Genomic DNA, 18,207 nt, shown 5'->3' on the forward strand with positions numbered 1-18,207 from the left:
ATCCATATAAAAGAAGACGATCGTGTTCGGTGTGTGCCTGTGACGCTTCGTACGTCGTCAGCAGCAGCAACTTGAGCAGCAGTGGCAGTGTTACAAATCGGTCAATTCAAGGACAGCTCCGAGCCAGACACTCTCTAGTGTGCATTCCACTGACCCCAAACCACCGCCATTTGCGACTTCAGTGGTATCAAGCGAGAGGTCATTGGAGGGCGGGGTGGAGGTCTGTGGTGTTTCCTGAAGAAAGCTGGTCCTGCCTCGTGTCAGTGGTGGCCGTGTGTTGGGGCTAGGAGGAGGCAAGTTGAGGGCCTGAAACCAGTCAGTCAGCATACTAGACGTACTGGATCTATACCTACAGTTATGATCTGGCATGCGATTTAGTATGGCAGCAGGAGCACTTTCCTGATTATCCCAAGCACCACGACTGCAAAATTGTACGCCAGTCTGGTGATTCGACCTGTTGTTCTACCATTCTAGAACAGCATTCCACGGGGTGTTTTCCAACGGGGTAACACTCGCCCACATAGCGCTGTTGTAACCCACCATGCTCTACAGAGTGCTCACATGTTATTTCGGTCTGCTCGATTACTAGATCTGTCTCCAGTCGAGAACGTATGGGATATCATCGGACGACAACTTCTGTGTCATCCACAAACAGTATTAACCGCCCCTGTGTTGACCGACCAAGTGCAACAGGCATGGATCTCCATCCCACAAGTTGATATCTGGCACCTATACTACACATTACATGAACGTTTGCATGCTTGCATTAAACATTCTGGTGTTTACACGGGCTATTAATGTACCAGAATTTCACATTTGCAGTGGCTTACCTCGCGCTTACATTAACCTACGATCTTGCAATGTTAATCACTTAAGCATGTTACCTAGACAAATGTATTCCAGAAATTTCATTACTCTACATTCATTATTTTTTGGTGTTGAGATTTTTTTTCCGTCAGTGTGTTTGAACGATACTGTCACTGTTTACAATACATACAAATGATATAGAAGATGTCGGAAGCTCCATGATGTTCTTCGTGCATGATGCGGTTGTCTGTAACAAGGTAGCAACGCCAGGAAACTGTAGGAAACTTCAGCAAGACCTGCAGAGGATTGATGACTGGTGCATGGACAGGGATGTGAACCTGAACTTAAAAAAATACAACGTGTACAATAATTACACTAATGATGACGAATCACTGGAAACAGTAAAATAACCATCTGGAGCAACCTAAAGTGAATGACGATATAAAACCGACTGCAGGAAAAGCAGATGCCGGGTTGAGATTCAGAGGAAAAACCTTAGAGAAGTGTAATTCGTGCACGAACGAAGTCCCTTATAAAAACTAATTCGACCGATGCTTCAATAATGCTCATCTGTCTACGGCCCTTACGAGACAGCATTAATAGAAGATATACAGAAGATCCAACGAAGAGCGGCGCGTTTCGTCACGGGATCGTTTAGTCGATTCTATATCATGTACGGAAATTCTCGACAAACTGCAGTGTCGGGACACTAGAAGAGAGGCGTTGAGGATTGCGGAGCGTTTGCTATTGAAATTCCGAGAGAGTATGTTCCGAGAAGAGTCGAGCAACTTATTACTTCGTCCCATGTGCGTGCCTCGAAATGGGCACAACGAAAAAATCTGAAAAATTAGATCTCATAGGGAGGTTTACCGACAACCGTTCATCCAGTATGCAGAGAAACAGGGAAAGGGCGGCAGATGCGGTACCAGAAGTACCCTCCGCCGCACACCGTAAGATGTCTTGCGGAGCATAAATGTAGGTGTAGACTCCTTGCAGAACAGCAATAAAGTACAGACACAAACAATGGACGGAAGGGGAAGTTAAAGGTTAATGACTCGTCGGTATCCAGGTCATTAGGAACGTACGGGCTGCTAAAAATGAATCATTCGTTATCAGAATTTAGTATTTACAAAAGCATTACATGAACAAATACCTTTGATGCATGAAACTCACCAAGTTTCCATTGCGGCCGACAGTTGGCGTTACTAGTGCAGTGCCCCGACGAAACGGCGACAAAGCAAGAAAAGAGTTTTTGTGTATTGGTATATGCGAGATATTTAGCTGTTGTAATAGTACAGCATACATTCAGGAGGAATTCTGGAAAAGAACCCCACGTAAGCAGAGTTGTGAGTGAGTTGGTATCGACAGTTAAGGGAACATAGTTGTCGCTGTAAACAGAAAGGTACCGGTCGACAAAGTGTGCCAGGTGCAGTCGTACGCAGTCCAAGAAAATCGACAGTTTGCGCAATCCGCGAAATTTGAATAACTTAGTAAACTGTGTGGAAAATTTTGCGACGAGGGTTACATTTCAAAACGAACCGTCTGCAGCTCGTGCAACAGTTGCAACCGGAAGAAAATAGCCGGCACCTTCAATTTTGCGTCACGGTTCAGGTGAACATTTCGCCTTCAAGCTGATCTTCAGCGTCGAAGCAACCTTCCATTAATCATCACAATGTTGAGTGCAGGGCACTGAAAATCCTCATGCAATTGTGATGCATGAATGACATTCCCGAAGGTTAATGTTTTCTGTGCAGTGTCACAGTCGAAGCTGTATGGGGTGTTTTTCTTCTAAGAAAAGACTGTGACCGGCGCCTCTTACCTTGATATGTTGTAGTTGTAGTCCTTCCCGCAACTGACTATTGATTCCGAGAGTTTCATGTTCCAACAAGAAGAGCACCTCTTCATTGGAGCACAGATGTTCGTCGCTACTTCAACGACGAACCTACGCATCCCTGGATTGGGCTTAGTGGTGAGGAGATGTAGGTCTGTTGTCTTTGCCTCCAGACCACTTGACCTAACGCCTCGAGACTTATTCCTTCGGGGAACAGGGGGGTGGGGGGTACATTAAGGACCATGTTTACGTACCCCCAGGGCCAGAACACTGGAACAGTTCAGAGAACGCATCAGTCCTGCTGTGATGCCCATTGACAGGGTGTCGCTACACAAGGTATGGATCGAACTTGACAACAGCTCGGATGAATGTTTCTTGACCGGAGGAGCACTTATAGAACAACTGTAGAGTGCAAAATGAAAATTTGGTGGGGTTTCCGGTTCTATTCGTGCATCAATCTCATTTGTACATGTAACACTAGAGAATATAGAGCTCTGAAAACGAATGAACCATTTATAGTAGCCCTGAAGATGTATCTCAAACGGACGTGGATGGAGGTAGAAAGAGGACGTGAATTTGGTAGAGGAACCGCCCCGATATTCGACTTGAATGGATCTATGGAAAAAAAAAAATTAAACTCAATCCAGAATTGCCAGGTGCGGGTTTTAGCTCTGTCCATCCAAAATACGAGTCCATTGTCTCCCTTTTCATTAAGACAATGGACTCGTATTTTGGATGGACAGAGCTAAAACCCGCACCTGGCAATTCTGGTTTAAGTCAGCCCCATCTCCTTCGATTAGAGAGGGAAAGAGATGACGTCAAAAATATCAAGTAAAATCAGTATTAGGGAAGGCAAAAGAAGAACTATATGCTGGAAAGTGGATTTGTAGGTAAGTGCAGCCCTTCTGCAAGGAAAACCCCACACAAGACGTTGGTGCAATCAATTCTACAGTGGGAATATTATTCGAGCGTTTGGAGTCCTTATTAAGTAGGCATGACTACAGGTATATAATTAATTCAGAAACGCGGCGCTAGGATTCTTATAGGTCAGAATTACCCAACCGAAAGTGTAACAGAGATGCTCGAGGAACTTCAGTCGGAATCTATGGAAGAAAGAGGACATAGGTGTCGGGAAACAATGTTAGGTAAACTTAGAGAATGTATATCTGAGGTACACCGTGTGTCCATTCTGGTGCCACTGTCATGTATCTCGGGTACGGGTCATAGGAATAAGAAAGATTAGGCCGCGTACGGAGGCATATACAAGTACTGTCACATTCCTCTCGTTCATCATGCGAATGCAGTAAAACAGAAACTCGCTAATACTGATACGTAGTCTCCTTCGCCAGTCATTGTACAATGGCTTGGGGGTGTTAATATACTTGCTGAAGCGGATTTATAGTTCGAATTAAATAACTTTGTGATTGAAATGTAGAAGTGGTGGGGGGGGGGGGGCGGTCACAGCTGTGCGCGGCCAGCCGGCACGCGGAGGATCGGACAAGTTTGCGGGACCTTGCGATGACAGACGCCTCACGGAACGACTCACCGTGTTTTGGTTCACTACTAGGTTTCCGTAGACATTCTCCAAGCGCCTATGAATATCTGTGATGCCCTGTTTTCCAATAAAAGAAACTCAATGACAGCTCTCTGCTTGGAACGCACCTCCATTAAAGACGCCATTTTGAAGGCTTCGTATAGCGCCGCCACCTATCGGAACTTTAGGAAACTGTAGGGGCTGAAGCGGGAATATGCCACGACGTCACACAACAAATTCCTCATTTTTTTTAACCAAAACTGGCCGAGAAAAAGAAGTGGTGCATTACTTATTGGGCGCCCCTCGTATAAAACAGAGGAAATACGTTCAAACTTAAAGAGATGTGAATACTAACGAGCAATCACTTTAATAGGTTCTGGTTGCAAAATACTGACACTAAATATTTACTGACTGGAAATGCTGGTAGAAGCCGACCTTGGGGAAGATCAGATCGGTTTCTGGGGAGATTTAGGAATACATGAGATGAGACTCGCTCCATCACTTATCTTAGAAGGTAGATTGAAGAAAGACAAACCCGCATTTATAGCATTTATAGATTCAGAGAAAGCTAATGACAATGTTGACTGGACTACAATGTTTGAAATTTTGAAGGTAGCAGCGATAAAATAAAAGGAGCGAACAGTTATTTACAATTTGCACAGTAACCAAACTGCAGCTGTAAGAGTCAAAGAACATAAAAGGGAACCAGAGGTTCTGAAGGTATTGGCACAAGATTGTAGTCTACCTTTCATATTATTCAATCTGTGCCGGCCGCGGTGGTCTCGCAGTTCTAGGCGCTCAGCCCGGAACCGCGCGACTGCTACGGTCGCAGGTTCGAATCCTGCCTCGGGCATGGATGTGTGTGATGTCCTTGGGTTGGTTAGGTTTAAGTAGTTCTAAGTTCTAGGGGACTGATGACCACAGATGTTAAGTCCCATAGTGCTCAGAGCCATTTGAACCATTTTTTCAATCTGTCCATTGAAGAGCAATTCAAGCAAACCAAGGAGAAATTTGGAAAAGGAATTAAAGTTCAGGGGAAAAAATTAAATCTTTTGAGGTTTGAGGATGACATTGTAATTCTGTCAGAGATGGCAAAGGACTTGAAAGAGCGTTTAAACCGAATGGATAGTATCTCGAAAAGAGATTATAAGATAAATATCAAAAGAAGTAAAACGGGGGCAATGAAATGTAGTCGAGTAAAATCAAAAGATACGAAGGGAACTAGATCAGGAAATGAGACATTCACGGCAGTAGAGGAGTTTTGCTATTTGTACAGCACTGTTTGTTGATGGCGAAGGTAGAGAGGAATAAAATGCAGATTACCAATAGTAACAAAGTAATTTCTAAAAAAAAAAGAGAGCTTGTCAACATTTAGTGTCGGGAAATCTTTTCTTATGGTATATTGCGTACACCCTTCATCTACATCTACATCGATACTCTGCAAATCACATTTAAGTGCCTGGCAGAGGGCTCATCGAACCACCTTCACAATTCTCTATTATTCCAATCTCGTATAGCGCGCGAAAAGAGTGAACACCTATATCTTCCCGTATGAGCTCTGATTTCCCTTATTTTATCGTGGTGATCGTTCCTCCCTCTTGATGTAATGCTTCCATTCCCTCACGGTGTGTCAAGAAGATCTCTCAACTTACGTTGCTGTCTCCGGGAACCATTGCGGCAGTGGCAGGGAGAATGCGGGTCGCCAGCTGCGCAGTGTAAACAGTGGCAGCCCACATTCCCTCGATGTGCGCAGTTACCGCTGCACCACGCGACGCGGCCGTGGGGAACGCAGCGGCGCCAGCGGCTCAGTTGAGTCTGTTACTTCGGGGCCGCTCACCCAGTTTTTAGGAACCACCTGTGATCACACGAGTAACGCAATACCCAGCCCAAGGCTCCAGACATCTGCGCAGCATCTGAGAGCTATGACCTGTATTCAGTCTTTCGGCTGGTTTGATGCGGGCTGCAATTAATTCTTTTCTTGTGGCAACCTCTTCATATCAGAGCGACACTTGCCGCCAACTTCTTCCGTTATTTGTTGGACGTATTCCAATCTCTGGCTGCCCCTATAGTTTATATTCTCTACAGTTTAGTACCACGGAAGTTATTCCATGATGTCTCAACACTTTTCCTGTATCCTGTTGATGTTGTGTCAGCAGTCCAAAGACTGGTTTGAAGCTGCACTCCAAACTATTCTGTCCTGTACGAGCTTCTTCCCTCTGAGTAACAGCTATCTGAATATGCTTACTGTATTCATGTCTTCTGTCTTCCTCTACAATTAAACCCCCCTCCCTCCCCCGCCCCCCCCCCCCCAACATGCCCATCCATTACCAAACTGACGATTCCTTGATGCCCCAGGATACGTCCTGTCAATAGATCCCTTCTTATAGTCATGTTGTGCCATAAACTTCTTTGTTCCCCATTTCGATTTAGTACCTCCTCATCAGTTACTCGATCTATCCATCTAGCCTTCAGCATTCTTCTATGGCACCACATTTCGAAAGCATATATTCTATTCTAGTCTGAGCCACTTATCGTCCATGTTTTACTTCTGTGCAAAGTTACCTCTAAACAAATACCTTTAGAAAGGACTTCATAACAGTCAAACTGTGTCAGGGCGCTGATGACCTCGATGTTGAGCGCCCACAAACCCCAACACACACACATAACAGTCAAACTCATGTTAAGCGTTAGCAAACTCAGCCGGCCGCGGTGGCCGTGCGGTTCTGGCGCTGCAGTCCGGAACCGCGGGACTGCTACGGTCGCAGGTTCGAATCCTGCATCGGGCATGGGTGTGTGTGATGTCCTTAGGTTAGTTAGGTTTAAGTAGTTCTAAGTTCTAGGGGACTTATGACCTAAGATGTTGAGTCCCATAGTGCTCAGAGCCATTTGAACCATTTTTGTTAGCAAACTCCTCTTTTTCACATATGCTCTTCCTGCTATTACCAGTCGGTATTTTACATCCACTTTGCTGCGGCCGTTATCAGTTATTTTGCTACCCAAATAGCGAAACTCATATACTACTTATAAAGCCCCATTCTTTAACCAAATTCGGTCAGCATCGCCTAATTTAAGTTGACTGTATTCCATTACACTCGTTTTCCTTTATCGATGTCCGTCTTTCAGCTGTCTGTAATGGTGAGAAACAGAAGACACCCCATGGCGGCAAGGCTTATAGTTCGAAGGTAGTTTTCCTTTGTAAATGATCATAATCACAGAGTCATACATCTCTGTACAGACTGTGTTGGATAACATTTTCAGCGGCTTGTATACCTTCGACAAACTACAAAGCAGTCCTTATATCATGCATAGAGAAGACCACATAGGTGTCAACTGCCTTCTCTGATGCTTTTTTTTTTTTTTTTTACCCGTCCCCTGCATTTATTACTGCAGCTGGTCAAGGTATGATATACAGGGTGTTACAAAAAGGTACGGCCAAACTTTCAGGAAACATTCCTCACATACAAAGAAAGAAAATATGTTATGTGGACATGTGTCCAGAAACGCTTACTTTCCATGTTAGAGCTCATTTTATTGCTTCTCTTCAAATCACATTAATCATGGAATGGAAACACACAGCAACAGAACGTACCAGCGTGACTTCAAACACATTGTTACAGGAAATGTTCAAAATGTCCTCCGTTAGCGAGGATACATGCTTCCACCCTCCGTCGCATGGAATCCCTGATGCGCTGATGCAGCCCTGGAGAATGGCGTATTGTATCACAGCCGTCCACAATACGAGCACGAAGAGTCTCTACATTTGGTACCGGGGTTGCGTAGACAAGAGCTTTCAAATGCCCCCATAAATGAAAGTCGAGAGGGTTGAGGTCAGGAGAGCGTGGAGGCCATGGAATTGGTCCGCCTCTACCAATCCATCGGTAACCGAATCTGTTGCTGAGAAGCGTACGAACACTTCGACTGAGATGTGCAGGAGCTCCATCGTGCATGAACCACATGTTGTGTCGTACTTGTACAGACACATGTTCTAGCAGCACAGGTAGAGTATCGCGTATGAAATCATGATAACGTGCTCCATTGAGTGTAGGTGGAAGAACTTGATGTGCTACGTACTGATGTGCTTGATGCTAGTACTGAAGAGCAATGAGTCGCATGTCAACACAAGCACCGAAGTCAACATTACCTTCCTTGAATTTGGCCAACTGGCGGTGAATCGAGGAAGGACAGTACATACTGACGAAACTAAAACGGAAATTAAGCGTTTCCGGACACATGTCCACATAACATCTTTTCTTTATTTGTGTGTGAGGAATGTTTCCTGAAAGTTTGGCCGTACCTTTTTGTAACACCCTGTATGATACCGGTAATGCAGACCGAACTAGACAATTTCATCACGTCTCATGTATAAATTAGGAACAATTCTCGTGGGTCGTACAGAGAAGTGGAATTAACGTGTAAGCTAAGGAGGAATTATCCTGCTGGAACAGCACGTCACACTCTCCTTGCAGGAAATGCGATGGAATGGTCTGGATAATGTTTGCGGTGCGTCCTTCATTGTTCAGTGTTAGCTCAAGAAACATCGGAACTGTGCGATCTTTGTATCCTATATAATATGCCACGAGTTGTCTATTCACTGAATGACGCAGCTCTCGAAACGACCGTCAATGACATCAAGGCAAGTTGTCGTCTCATTGCTAAAACTATTTTTACACCAGCAAACAGTACCAGATATAATCAGCTTAAACTCTGTGTGTGCCATAGGTTCTAATTTGTTCCCGCAGCTGCCATCCGATCAACAGTGACTAATAATACGATATTCTCGCCCATCTTGTAGTCACTAAGTCGTGTGCACTTCTAGCCAGAACGAACAACACCGTGCCCTTATCTTGGTCCAACAATATCAACGCTGACACACATGTTCTACGTATAGGGAAATTCTTTAGAAGAACTGTCCAGCCTCCCGCATACCTGCAATACAAATTCGCTATAATTCAGGCAATTCTCCTACACCGACGTAGCATATCGGCAGTGTTTACCAAATTAGTATAACACCACTCTTTCAGTATGTCAGATACGATTGTCAATGACTCAGTGTGTATGTTGTATCAGTATTGTACACCAATTAACCGTGTTTTTTTTTTTTTTGTTACTCATAGCATAAATTCCTTTTGCAAATATCCTGATGACATGAATATTAAATTACGGTATTTTTTCTAGGAACCGGCCTGAATGCCAGGTTACCTTGATTTTTACTGACTTATTTCTTCTCGTAGATTGAGCATTCGGCTCCTGTTCTGTGACAATCCTTTAGCAACAAGTGTGCTTTTATTTCCTATTGTTTGCTGTTTTGTTATCCCTGTATCTGGTCTGTCGAGACCAATTTCATTGTCTCATTTTTGTCTCACACTTTCTCTTCAGTTTCCTCCCATTACGACTAAAAGAGCATCAGAGTAAATGACGGCTTCCGGAAGTAAGTGCGTGAACAATAGCGTGGCTTGTAATGACAGATTCTTTAGATATACCAGAGAGCTTTTTAGTAAAGTTGTCGATGTAGGTCCTGAACGACGGACATAATACTTAAACAGCAATATTGTTTCGTATTATACGTTCTTCTTCTTCAAGTAACTTTTGTCAGAGACTGAAACTACACGAGACGTCTGCATGAAGACTCTTCTTACTCCAACCAACGTTATTTATTAAAGAAGTTTCTAGTAGTTAAAGATTTCTTCTCGAGACGTAATTGTAATAATGATCCACGTACGTTTCCTTTAAATCATGTTGCAGGCCTTTTGATCAGTATTTAGACGTCAGGCTGAGTTGTGTGCTTTGGCTGCAGGTGAGCCACAAGGCGGTGATCGGCCAGCTGCTGGACATCGAGACGCGGAGGGACCGGTCGCTCAAGCTGTTCACCATGGACCGCTACTACCTCATCACCAAGTACAAGACTGCCTACCACACCTTCCAGATGCCCGTCTCACTGGCGCTCTACATGGTAAGTCCAACCTAGCATCAGGTCACACTGCCCGCTGCTTTTCATTCGCTAGAGAATGTACACTGCACAAGAAAATTGTATATGAATGCGTGGTGTCTGTTCTTTCGCACACGTCGGAAAGAACAGACGACACGCGGAATCTGCAGCTCTGATACAAGTTATGTAAATTGAAGGTGAAGGGGGGAGAAATGAAAGGGAAGGAAAAATTGATGTCAGCTATATCGGAGCATTATGCGGAATCAGCGGCGACGAGTGAAAATATGTGCCCCAGGCAAGATTCGAAGCCGGGATCTCCTACTTACTATGCAGCTGCATTAACCAGGGCACCATCTGGACTCAGTGTTCATCGTCACTGCATGGGCTACCCCGGGACGCCTCTCTTCCGACCCACACTCCCACCTAACACCATCTGTCCGCAGCCCCCGTCCACGTTCTCCATGCTCGCTACTTTGAATTCCCGCATAAGGTTGAACATAATTGTGCAACTGCAATGAAGATGGTGGACTCATTGCCCATTGAGACGAATCAGTTAAAAAGGGTGAACATTAATAAAACCGACAAACTGCAGGGACGGATTCCTGACTAGAAGTGGAGGAAAAAAAGATGCTATGACCACGTGTCCTGAAATGCATCATTGCCACGGTAGATGGCGCTGACGAATAAATGTTCCTCTTACCAGGTGCCGTTGTTCCTTGTATGTTGCAGGCTATGTGATTGACGAAGCGTACTGAGATCCCCTGCTATACCCGCAGGACAGAATGGATAGTTTAATTTGTGGAAAGGGGCCAAAATGAGTGGCTGTCAGTTGCACTCGAACATACTACTTTACTCATTCGACAAACATTACAACAGTAAAGAAAACATTAAAAATAGAGCAAGCCCAACATTAATTTTAGAACTTAATTCCCGGCTAAATGCGCGATTCAATCTCACGCCTTAAGGGCAAAACAACTTTTTTTTAAAACCGGCTGAAGGTCAATCACTTAAGACTCAAAAACAAGAATTTCAATTTTAAAAGACAGAAGGCCTTATCTTGACACATTTCTCTAAATTAGGCTGAAGGCCCAAACAATCTCACGCCTTAAGGTTCAAATGGTTCAAATGGCTCTGAGCACTATGGGACTTAACATCTGAGGTCATCAGTCCCCTAGAACTTAGAACTACTTAAACCTAACTAACCTAAGGACATCACACACATCCATGCCCGAGGCAGGATTCGAACCTGCGACCGTAGCAGTCGCGCGGTTCCAGACTGAGGCGCCTAGAACCGCTCGGCCACACCGGCCGGCACGCCTTAAGGCCAAAACAACTTTAATTTAAAGTCGACTGAAGGCCAATAACTTAAGACTCAAAAACAGGAATTTGAATTTAGAAGGCAGAAGGCCTTATCCTAAAAATTTCTTTAAATCAGGTTAAAGGCCCAAACAATCTCACACCTTAAGGGCAAAACAACTTTAATTTAAAATCGGCTAGGAGCCATACATAAACAAACAAAAAGGGCAAATATGAAAAGACAGTACATCAAAAGGCGCTCAGAAGTTTCCAAGGGTCAAGCTGGAATTCAAACACTAAAGCTCGCTCAGGTGAGACAGGGAGTCGGCTCAATAATTCTCAATCCGACAGCAACCCAACTGACAGACAGTCAATGGACCAAGTGACAAGATAACTTCCACTCCACCCGACAGCACACAACAGGGAGTTCAATGGAATGACGCAGAATGTATCGGCGCCCACAACGAATTACATGTTCAGCTGTCAAACTACACGCCGTGCTGGACAGCCACAACACGATGAGGAAAATACACTGCCTGAATTTACGTCAACCGCCAGGGCAGGTAACCGGAACGTTAACGGCCACAAGGCAGAAGATCCCGATGGTGCACTTTAACTCAAAAATAATCAAGTTAAGTTAAACTCCACAGGAGTGTGGCTAGAAAACACACATTGTTGCTTGCGGGAATGTCCCAACAGTCCACAACGAACTTCAAACAACACAATGTGAACAGTTGGGTCTGGCTGGTGGATTAGGTAAAGACTGAACTTCCGTGTCCGGGATTGGTGAGCCACGAACCTCGTAGCAATGGGAAGAGCCCCTCACACTCAGACCGCGTGTGGACGCCGCCAGCAGGCCCGGCCAGACCACGCGCCAAGGAGACTTCCTCGCCGCTCCACGCCAACCGACCAACTCCCATACACGACACAGCTGGAAACTATAAGCGCAAGGGCAAAGATAGTACAAGGGTAGGAATATCGATAGATGCTGCTGCTGCCACTCGCAGAGAGAGAGTATAACAGCATAATCGTGATAACTGTGGGGGACTATTCACAGAATACCAACCACAGTTTAATGCAAAGCATAACACGTACCAGCCACGGCTCACATACTGTAAGCAGCAGCATGGTCCAGTATTCTGGTTGGAAACAAGTCGAGATGGTGTTTGTGTGCGGTCAAGCAGATGGAAACGGTAGAGAAGCAGCACGGATGTTCCTAAACAAGTACCCTCACAGACAACAAGCACGTCACAGGACTATAAAAGCCCTTTTTGGGCGTTTGAGTGATCATGGGCCCTTTGAGACAGACAAATGTGCCGGGAGGCAGGGGATTGTGCATACACCAGATTTGGAGACAGGGCTGTATATGATATTCAGACAAACCCTAGTACAAGCTCCAGGCAAGTGGCCCCCAACATGGTGTAAGCCAAAGTATGATTACGTGTACCTTGCATGACAACCGCTGCCATGGAGGCCTCTCTAAACATAGGTTGTGACGTGGATACGATGACCTCTGTACTGTGTTCCTAGACGATTTGTCGTCGTTGTACGCACATACCGTCCATTTCCGGACACACGTTCATATGACCTTTCTTCCTCCATTTCCATTCAAGAATCCCTCACTGTAATTTGTTGGTTTTATTAATGTTTACCATGTATATGAATGCAGACAGGTGGCGTTAGGTGGGAATGTGGATCGAGCGAGAGGCATGAGGGACAGTGAGCGCAATCACGATGAACACTAAGTCTGGGTGGCGCAGTGGTTAACGCAATGCCTAGTCAGCGGGAAATACCGGCCCAGTACCTGTTTTCATTCGCCGCTGCTGATTCCGCGTAATGTCCCGATGTAGCTCACATCAATAGTTCCTTCACTTTCCTTTGATCTCCACCGCTCCATTTTCACTTTAGGTAATATGTACAGGAAAAGTTTTGCACTACTTTTTATTTTAATCTTTTGGTCGGAGATCTGCACTCACAATACCGATCAGTAGAGCCATTGTAGATATTCAGGACGATCTTCTCCACTTAAGATGGCAAGGGAAGGAGATATCTTTCTGCTGGGTTCTAGGACATACGGGTAGTAAGGAAAGCGAAATGGGGGATTTTGTAGCAAAGGAAGTGCGTTGCGATACTGTCAGTGCTGCGTGCCATCTCCCTACATGCTATTACCTCGCTGGTGAGGCATAGTCGTGCGTGGATGTGAAGAAAAGTGTCTGCAAGTGACGGACATCAGCTGCACGTACTGAAATCAGCAACGCTGCCGTGGCGTACCTGTCCTTCCTGCCACAGAGACGATAGAGGTCCATCTCACTCGTCTTCTCATAGGACACTGCCCTTTTACTCACGGCTTCTTGCACCAGCGAGAGGACCCTCCAATGTATGGTGTTTGTGGCATGGAGATCACGATGTGCCACAAATTTAGTAGCTGACATTTTGTATTCAGATCAGAGGACAGCAGCTCATTTGTTAAGAGGTTTGTCTTCTACTTTAACTGACAGTGACACGTATGTGGTACGACTTTTAAAGTTTCGTGAAATGTCCCAACTGTTCCTTACAATTTTAGGGAGAAATTTTTAATATGTTATCAGGATGGCTGGCTCATGTACTGTTTTTATTCATCAGTCAATCACATTTACTTCTGTTTTAATTGCCAGTTTTAGAACATCTGCCCACTTTTGAGCTGTCGTCGTGGACGTGAGCTGGTGTGAGAGTGCAGGTGATCCTGAGTAAGGTTGGAAACGAGCTCGTGTAATTGTGTAAGGCTTTCAGCAGTTTGTCAACACACACCGAAGGGTTATGTCAACCTTATACCGCGTCCTCGTTGTCCCTTTAAGGCAAAATGGGTCGTCACCATGGGAAATCGTCTACTGAAATGGCGACACACTTGAACATACATCCGCTATCATGAGAAAAAAAACTTTCAAGATATGCCTGCTTCCTACAGTTTTTGATCAGTAGTTACCCTGACAAGAATTAACAAGACAGTGTCGACACTGGGCACTATGCAACACAACCGTGTCCAAACAGTAGCCCGCTAGGCCAAAAAGTTTTGAGACTGGATTAATAAAAATTAGAGATACATTAAGGTGGTGCTCGTTTTAATGCTTCAGGTGTTCTACACAGCCTCGCCCCATTTGAGTACAATTTACGGAACGTTTCTACAACAATGTGAAGCTGTTACAGAAGTCCTTCTTTGGGATGTTGTTCATCTCCCGCGGCACCTTTGCTTGAGCGTCAGTTATGTCGTCAAAGCGTTGTCCCTTCGTGTTAACTTCTGCATTTTGTCGTTTCTTGGTTTGATAACACCAAGTCTCGAATTCAGTCAAGTCGCGGGAGGTGTCCACACGTAGTTGGTTTTGCTCAGGAGTCAAAATGCACAAGACAGACTCTACACTCACTTTTCTTTCTACAGAACTTTCTGTCTTGAACACTTGATTCAGAGACGTTGCTCCATTGCGATTTGTGACGCGACAACGCTGACACACTACATTCGCACGCCCACTACTCAACAGTGCCTGCTCCCAACTGACCGCTCGAATGCACATCCCTTGTGCACAGTTGTAAGTTCAAGCTGCCACCGTAGTTACTGCTATGATGTCGCTTATACGCCAGGAATGTAATAAGTCGCGGAACTTCATGGGCGAATGGCGTATATTGGCCTCGATCCCTCCACCCCCCCCCCTCCACCCCAGCACAGTGGCGTGCGAAGAAGGTGGGCAAGGGAGAACATGTGGACTAGAACCTCCATCAACGGCATCGGGATCCCTTTAACGACGAGTGCAGATTTGTCTGACGCTTGGTGATCGTTGTTGAAGAGTGTGAGGGCGGCCAGGTACCAATGCGCACCTCAGACATGCAATCTCAGGGGTTCGGGAGGAACTGGGTCTGTCAACCACTGATATGGTATCATGTGCGAATGTCGGACCCCTCTAGTTACTATTGAGGTTTAATCTGAGGGCTGTACAGTACTCGGGCAGGCTACTACAACATACACTCAGGATCGACAGTCAACTACTCGACAGTGCGTCGGACTTTCAAGACGACAATGCACTAACACGATGCACCCACTTCGTGAACACCTTTATCCGTGAGGTAGGAATCAACCATATGGAATAGTCTGCGATATCTACTGACATCAACTCGATTAAGAATGCTTGACATCAGTCGAAACCGGTAGTCTCAGAAACTCTCCTGCACAGTGGATGATCTCAGAGGGCCAAAGTCGTAGAGTGAGACGGTCTTGAGCATCAAATTCTCTAACCAAAGCAGGATCCAACATTGTTACAATGAACTTGGTGGAGCGATTCGACATCGAATGGTACACAACAACATATTTTGATTCCACAAATGTGCACTTGCGGACGGACTACTTTTACTTTGCTCATGGTTTTACATTTATTTCAAAGCAAAGTCAATTTTTGACTCATAAAGTTTATTCTTCAATTGCCCTATCTCCTTCCACCCAAGCCCACGCATGTCCGCAGGTGCGCAGGCGGTGCTTAACTTTTTTTGAGCTGTTTAGTTTGAAAGACCTGTGGTTCCTTGTTAACTCCTGAAAGTAATGTATCTGAGGGGTTCGAGCTGGTCCTAATTCTAATTACTCTGGAAGCTATTTATTTTAGTTTTCGGATTTCACTGTGGATGTTAATTACTGTAAAGTTCAAACAGTGTTAATGAGTAAAAAAATTTGTTGTTACTATGGTTTTACTGAGTCAGTATGTGCGTCCCCAGTAGCTGAGTGATGCCGGCACGGTAGCTCAGCGGGCTGCGAGCTGTCTGTAATAAAAAAAACTGAGTCAAGGAATCAATGATCAACTTGAACGGATGTCTTGTAACGTCCGCCCAGACCAAACGCAACGAACTATATCGAACAAAATGAAGGAGAGAAAAGAAAAGAAAAAGTGGTCAGCGTGACAGAATGTCAATCCTAAGGGCCCGCGTTCGATTCCCGGCTGGGTCGGAGATTTTCTCCGTTCAGGGACTGGTTGTTGTGTTGTCCTAATCATTAGAATTTCATCCCCATCAACGTGCAAGTCGCCGAAGTGGCGTCACATCTAAAGACTTGCACCTGGCGAATGGTCTACCCGACGGGAGGTCCTCGTCACACGACATTTCCATTTTTACTGAGTCATTATGAAAAAATGCTCGTAGGAAGGCAACGTAATTTTATCCAGTGATAGACTCCCGTTTCTCTAACTTATTTACGTATTTTTATACCAATAATTGGTCGATCCTCAGTTTCAATGAGCGCCTTTTTAAGCACAACGTTTTTCGTCCGGTACTACCAAAAGATCACTCCATCCGTTATTGTTCCAGCACAGATACATTAGTGGTTTTTTCTTATATGCTGTTTTTTTTTATAAACCATAAAGTTATAAGGCTGGTTTGATGCAGCTTTCAAGATCTGTACAATTACCCTCTTCATTTTAGCATAGGTTGTTTGGTTGTTTTGTGGGAAGAGGCCAAACTGCGAGGTCATCGGTCTCGTCGGATCAGGGAAGGACGGGGAAGGAAGTCGGCCGTGCCCTTTTAAAGGAACCATCGCGGCCTTTGCCTGGAGCGATTTAGGGAAATCACGGAAAACCTAAATCAGGATGGCAGGACGCTGGATTGAACCGTCGTCCTCTTGAATGCGAGTCCAGTGTGCATTTTAGCATAACTGCTACATTCCACATCATCGAGGATATCTAGGCTCGCCTCTCCGATTCCTTTCCTCCAGCCGGCCGCGGTGGTCTAGCGGTTCTGGCGCTGCAGTCCGGAACCGCGGGACTGCTACGGTCGCAGGTTCGAATCCTGCCTCGGGCATGGGTGTGTGTGATGTCCTTAGGTTAGTTAGGTTTAAGTAGTTCTAAGTTCTAGGGGACTTATGACCTAAGATGTTGAGTCCCATAGTGCTCAGAGCCATTTGAACCTTCCCTCCATCATGCCTTGCACTACACATTCCACCAACAACTCATCTCGTAGTGTGTGCACATCCACTCTATATTTTCTTTCCAGTGCGTCCTTTATTAGACAATTTTTCTCGTTAATTCGTTGCAGAATGTGTTCATTTCTTCCTTGATCGAATCATCTGATGTTCGACAGTCTCTTGTAATACCATACTTCAGTTACTTTCATATATATATTCATGAGAAAGGCAATCTTACCGGAAGCAAGGAAGATGCTCCAACAAGGTGGAAAGAGTACCGCGAAAAACTGTATACTTTTCCTGTTTTCTTCTGCTTCCTTAACTGCAGGAAATACTCTGCGTTGTCTGGGAAAAGTTCTGGCAGGTGCCTGCAAAGTTCGGTGTCCTACCACACTTGAAAATATTGATTAGAATTCCGTACGCCGGCCGTTGTGGCCGAGCGGTTCTAGGCGCTTCAGTCCGGAACCGCGCTGCTGCTACAGTCTCAGGTTCGAATCCTGCCTCGGGCAGGTTTAAGTAGTTCTAAGTCTAGGGGACTGATGACCTCAGATGCCAAGTCCCATAGTGCTCAGAGCCATTTGAACCATTTTTGAAGAAGTCCATTCAGTAATCACCTCGCAGCTGTGAAGACAAGTGCTGGCACGTCTGCTTTCTTCAATTTATCAAAAAGCGTCAGACAGGGTTCTGTCCTATCCCCCAGCTACACAAAAAAAAAAAAAAAATGTGTGAAATCTTATGGTACTTAACTGCTAAGGTCATCAGTCCCTAAGCTTATACGCTACTTAACTGAAGTTATCCTAAGGACAAACACACACACACACACACACACACACACACACACACACCCATGCCAAGGGAAGACTCGAACCTACGCCGGGATCAGCGGCACAGTCCATGACTGCCAG

At 45.2% G+C, this 18,207-nt stretch overlaps 1 protein-coding gene across 1 annotated transcript in view; it reads left to right on the plus strand.

The window, feature by feature from the left end:
- The window catches only part of LOC126191163 (farnesyl pyrophosphate synthase-like), a 266,033-nt gene that overhangs the window by 194,119 nt on the left and 53,707 nt on the right, over nucleotides 1-18,207 (plus strand). Inside the window, exon 5 of the mRNA XM_049931935.1 lies at nucleotides 9,967-10,122. Coding sequence (XP_049787892.1) covers nucleotides 9,967-10,122 — 156 coding nt within the window. The remainder of the gene's footprint in view (nucleotides 1-9,966; nucleotides 10,123-18,207) is intronic.

The sequence above is a fragment of the Schistocerca cancellata genome, chromosome 6 (genome assembly GCF_023864275.1).
Source record: "Schistocerca cancellata isolate TAMUIC-IGC-003103 chromosome 6, iqSchCanc2.1, whole genome shotgun sequence".
Classification (NCBI taxonomy): Eukaryota; Metazoa; Arthropoda; class Insecta; order Orthoptera; family Acrididae; genus Schistocerca; species Schistocerca cancellata.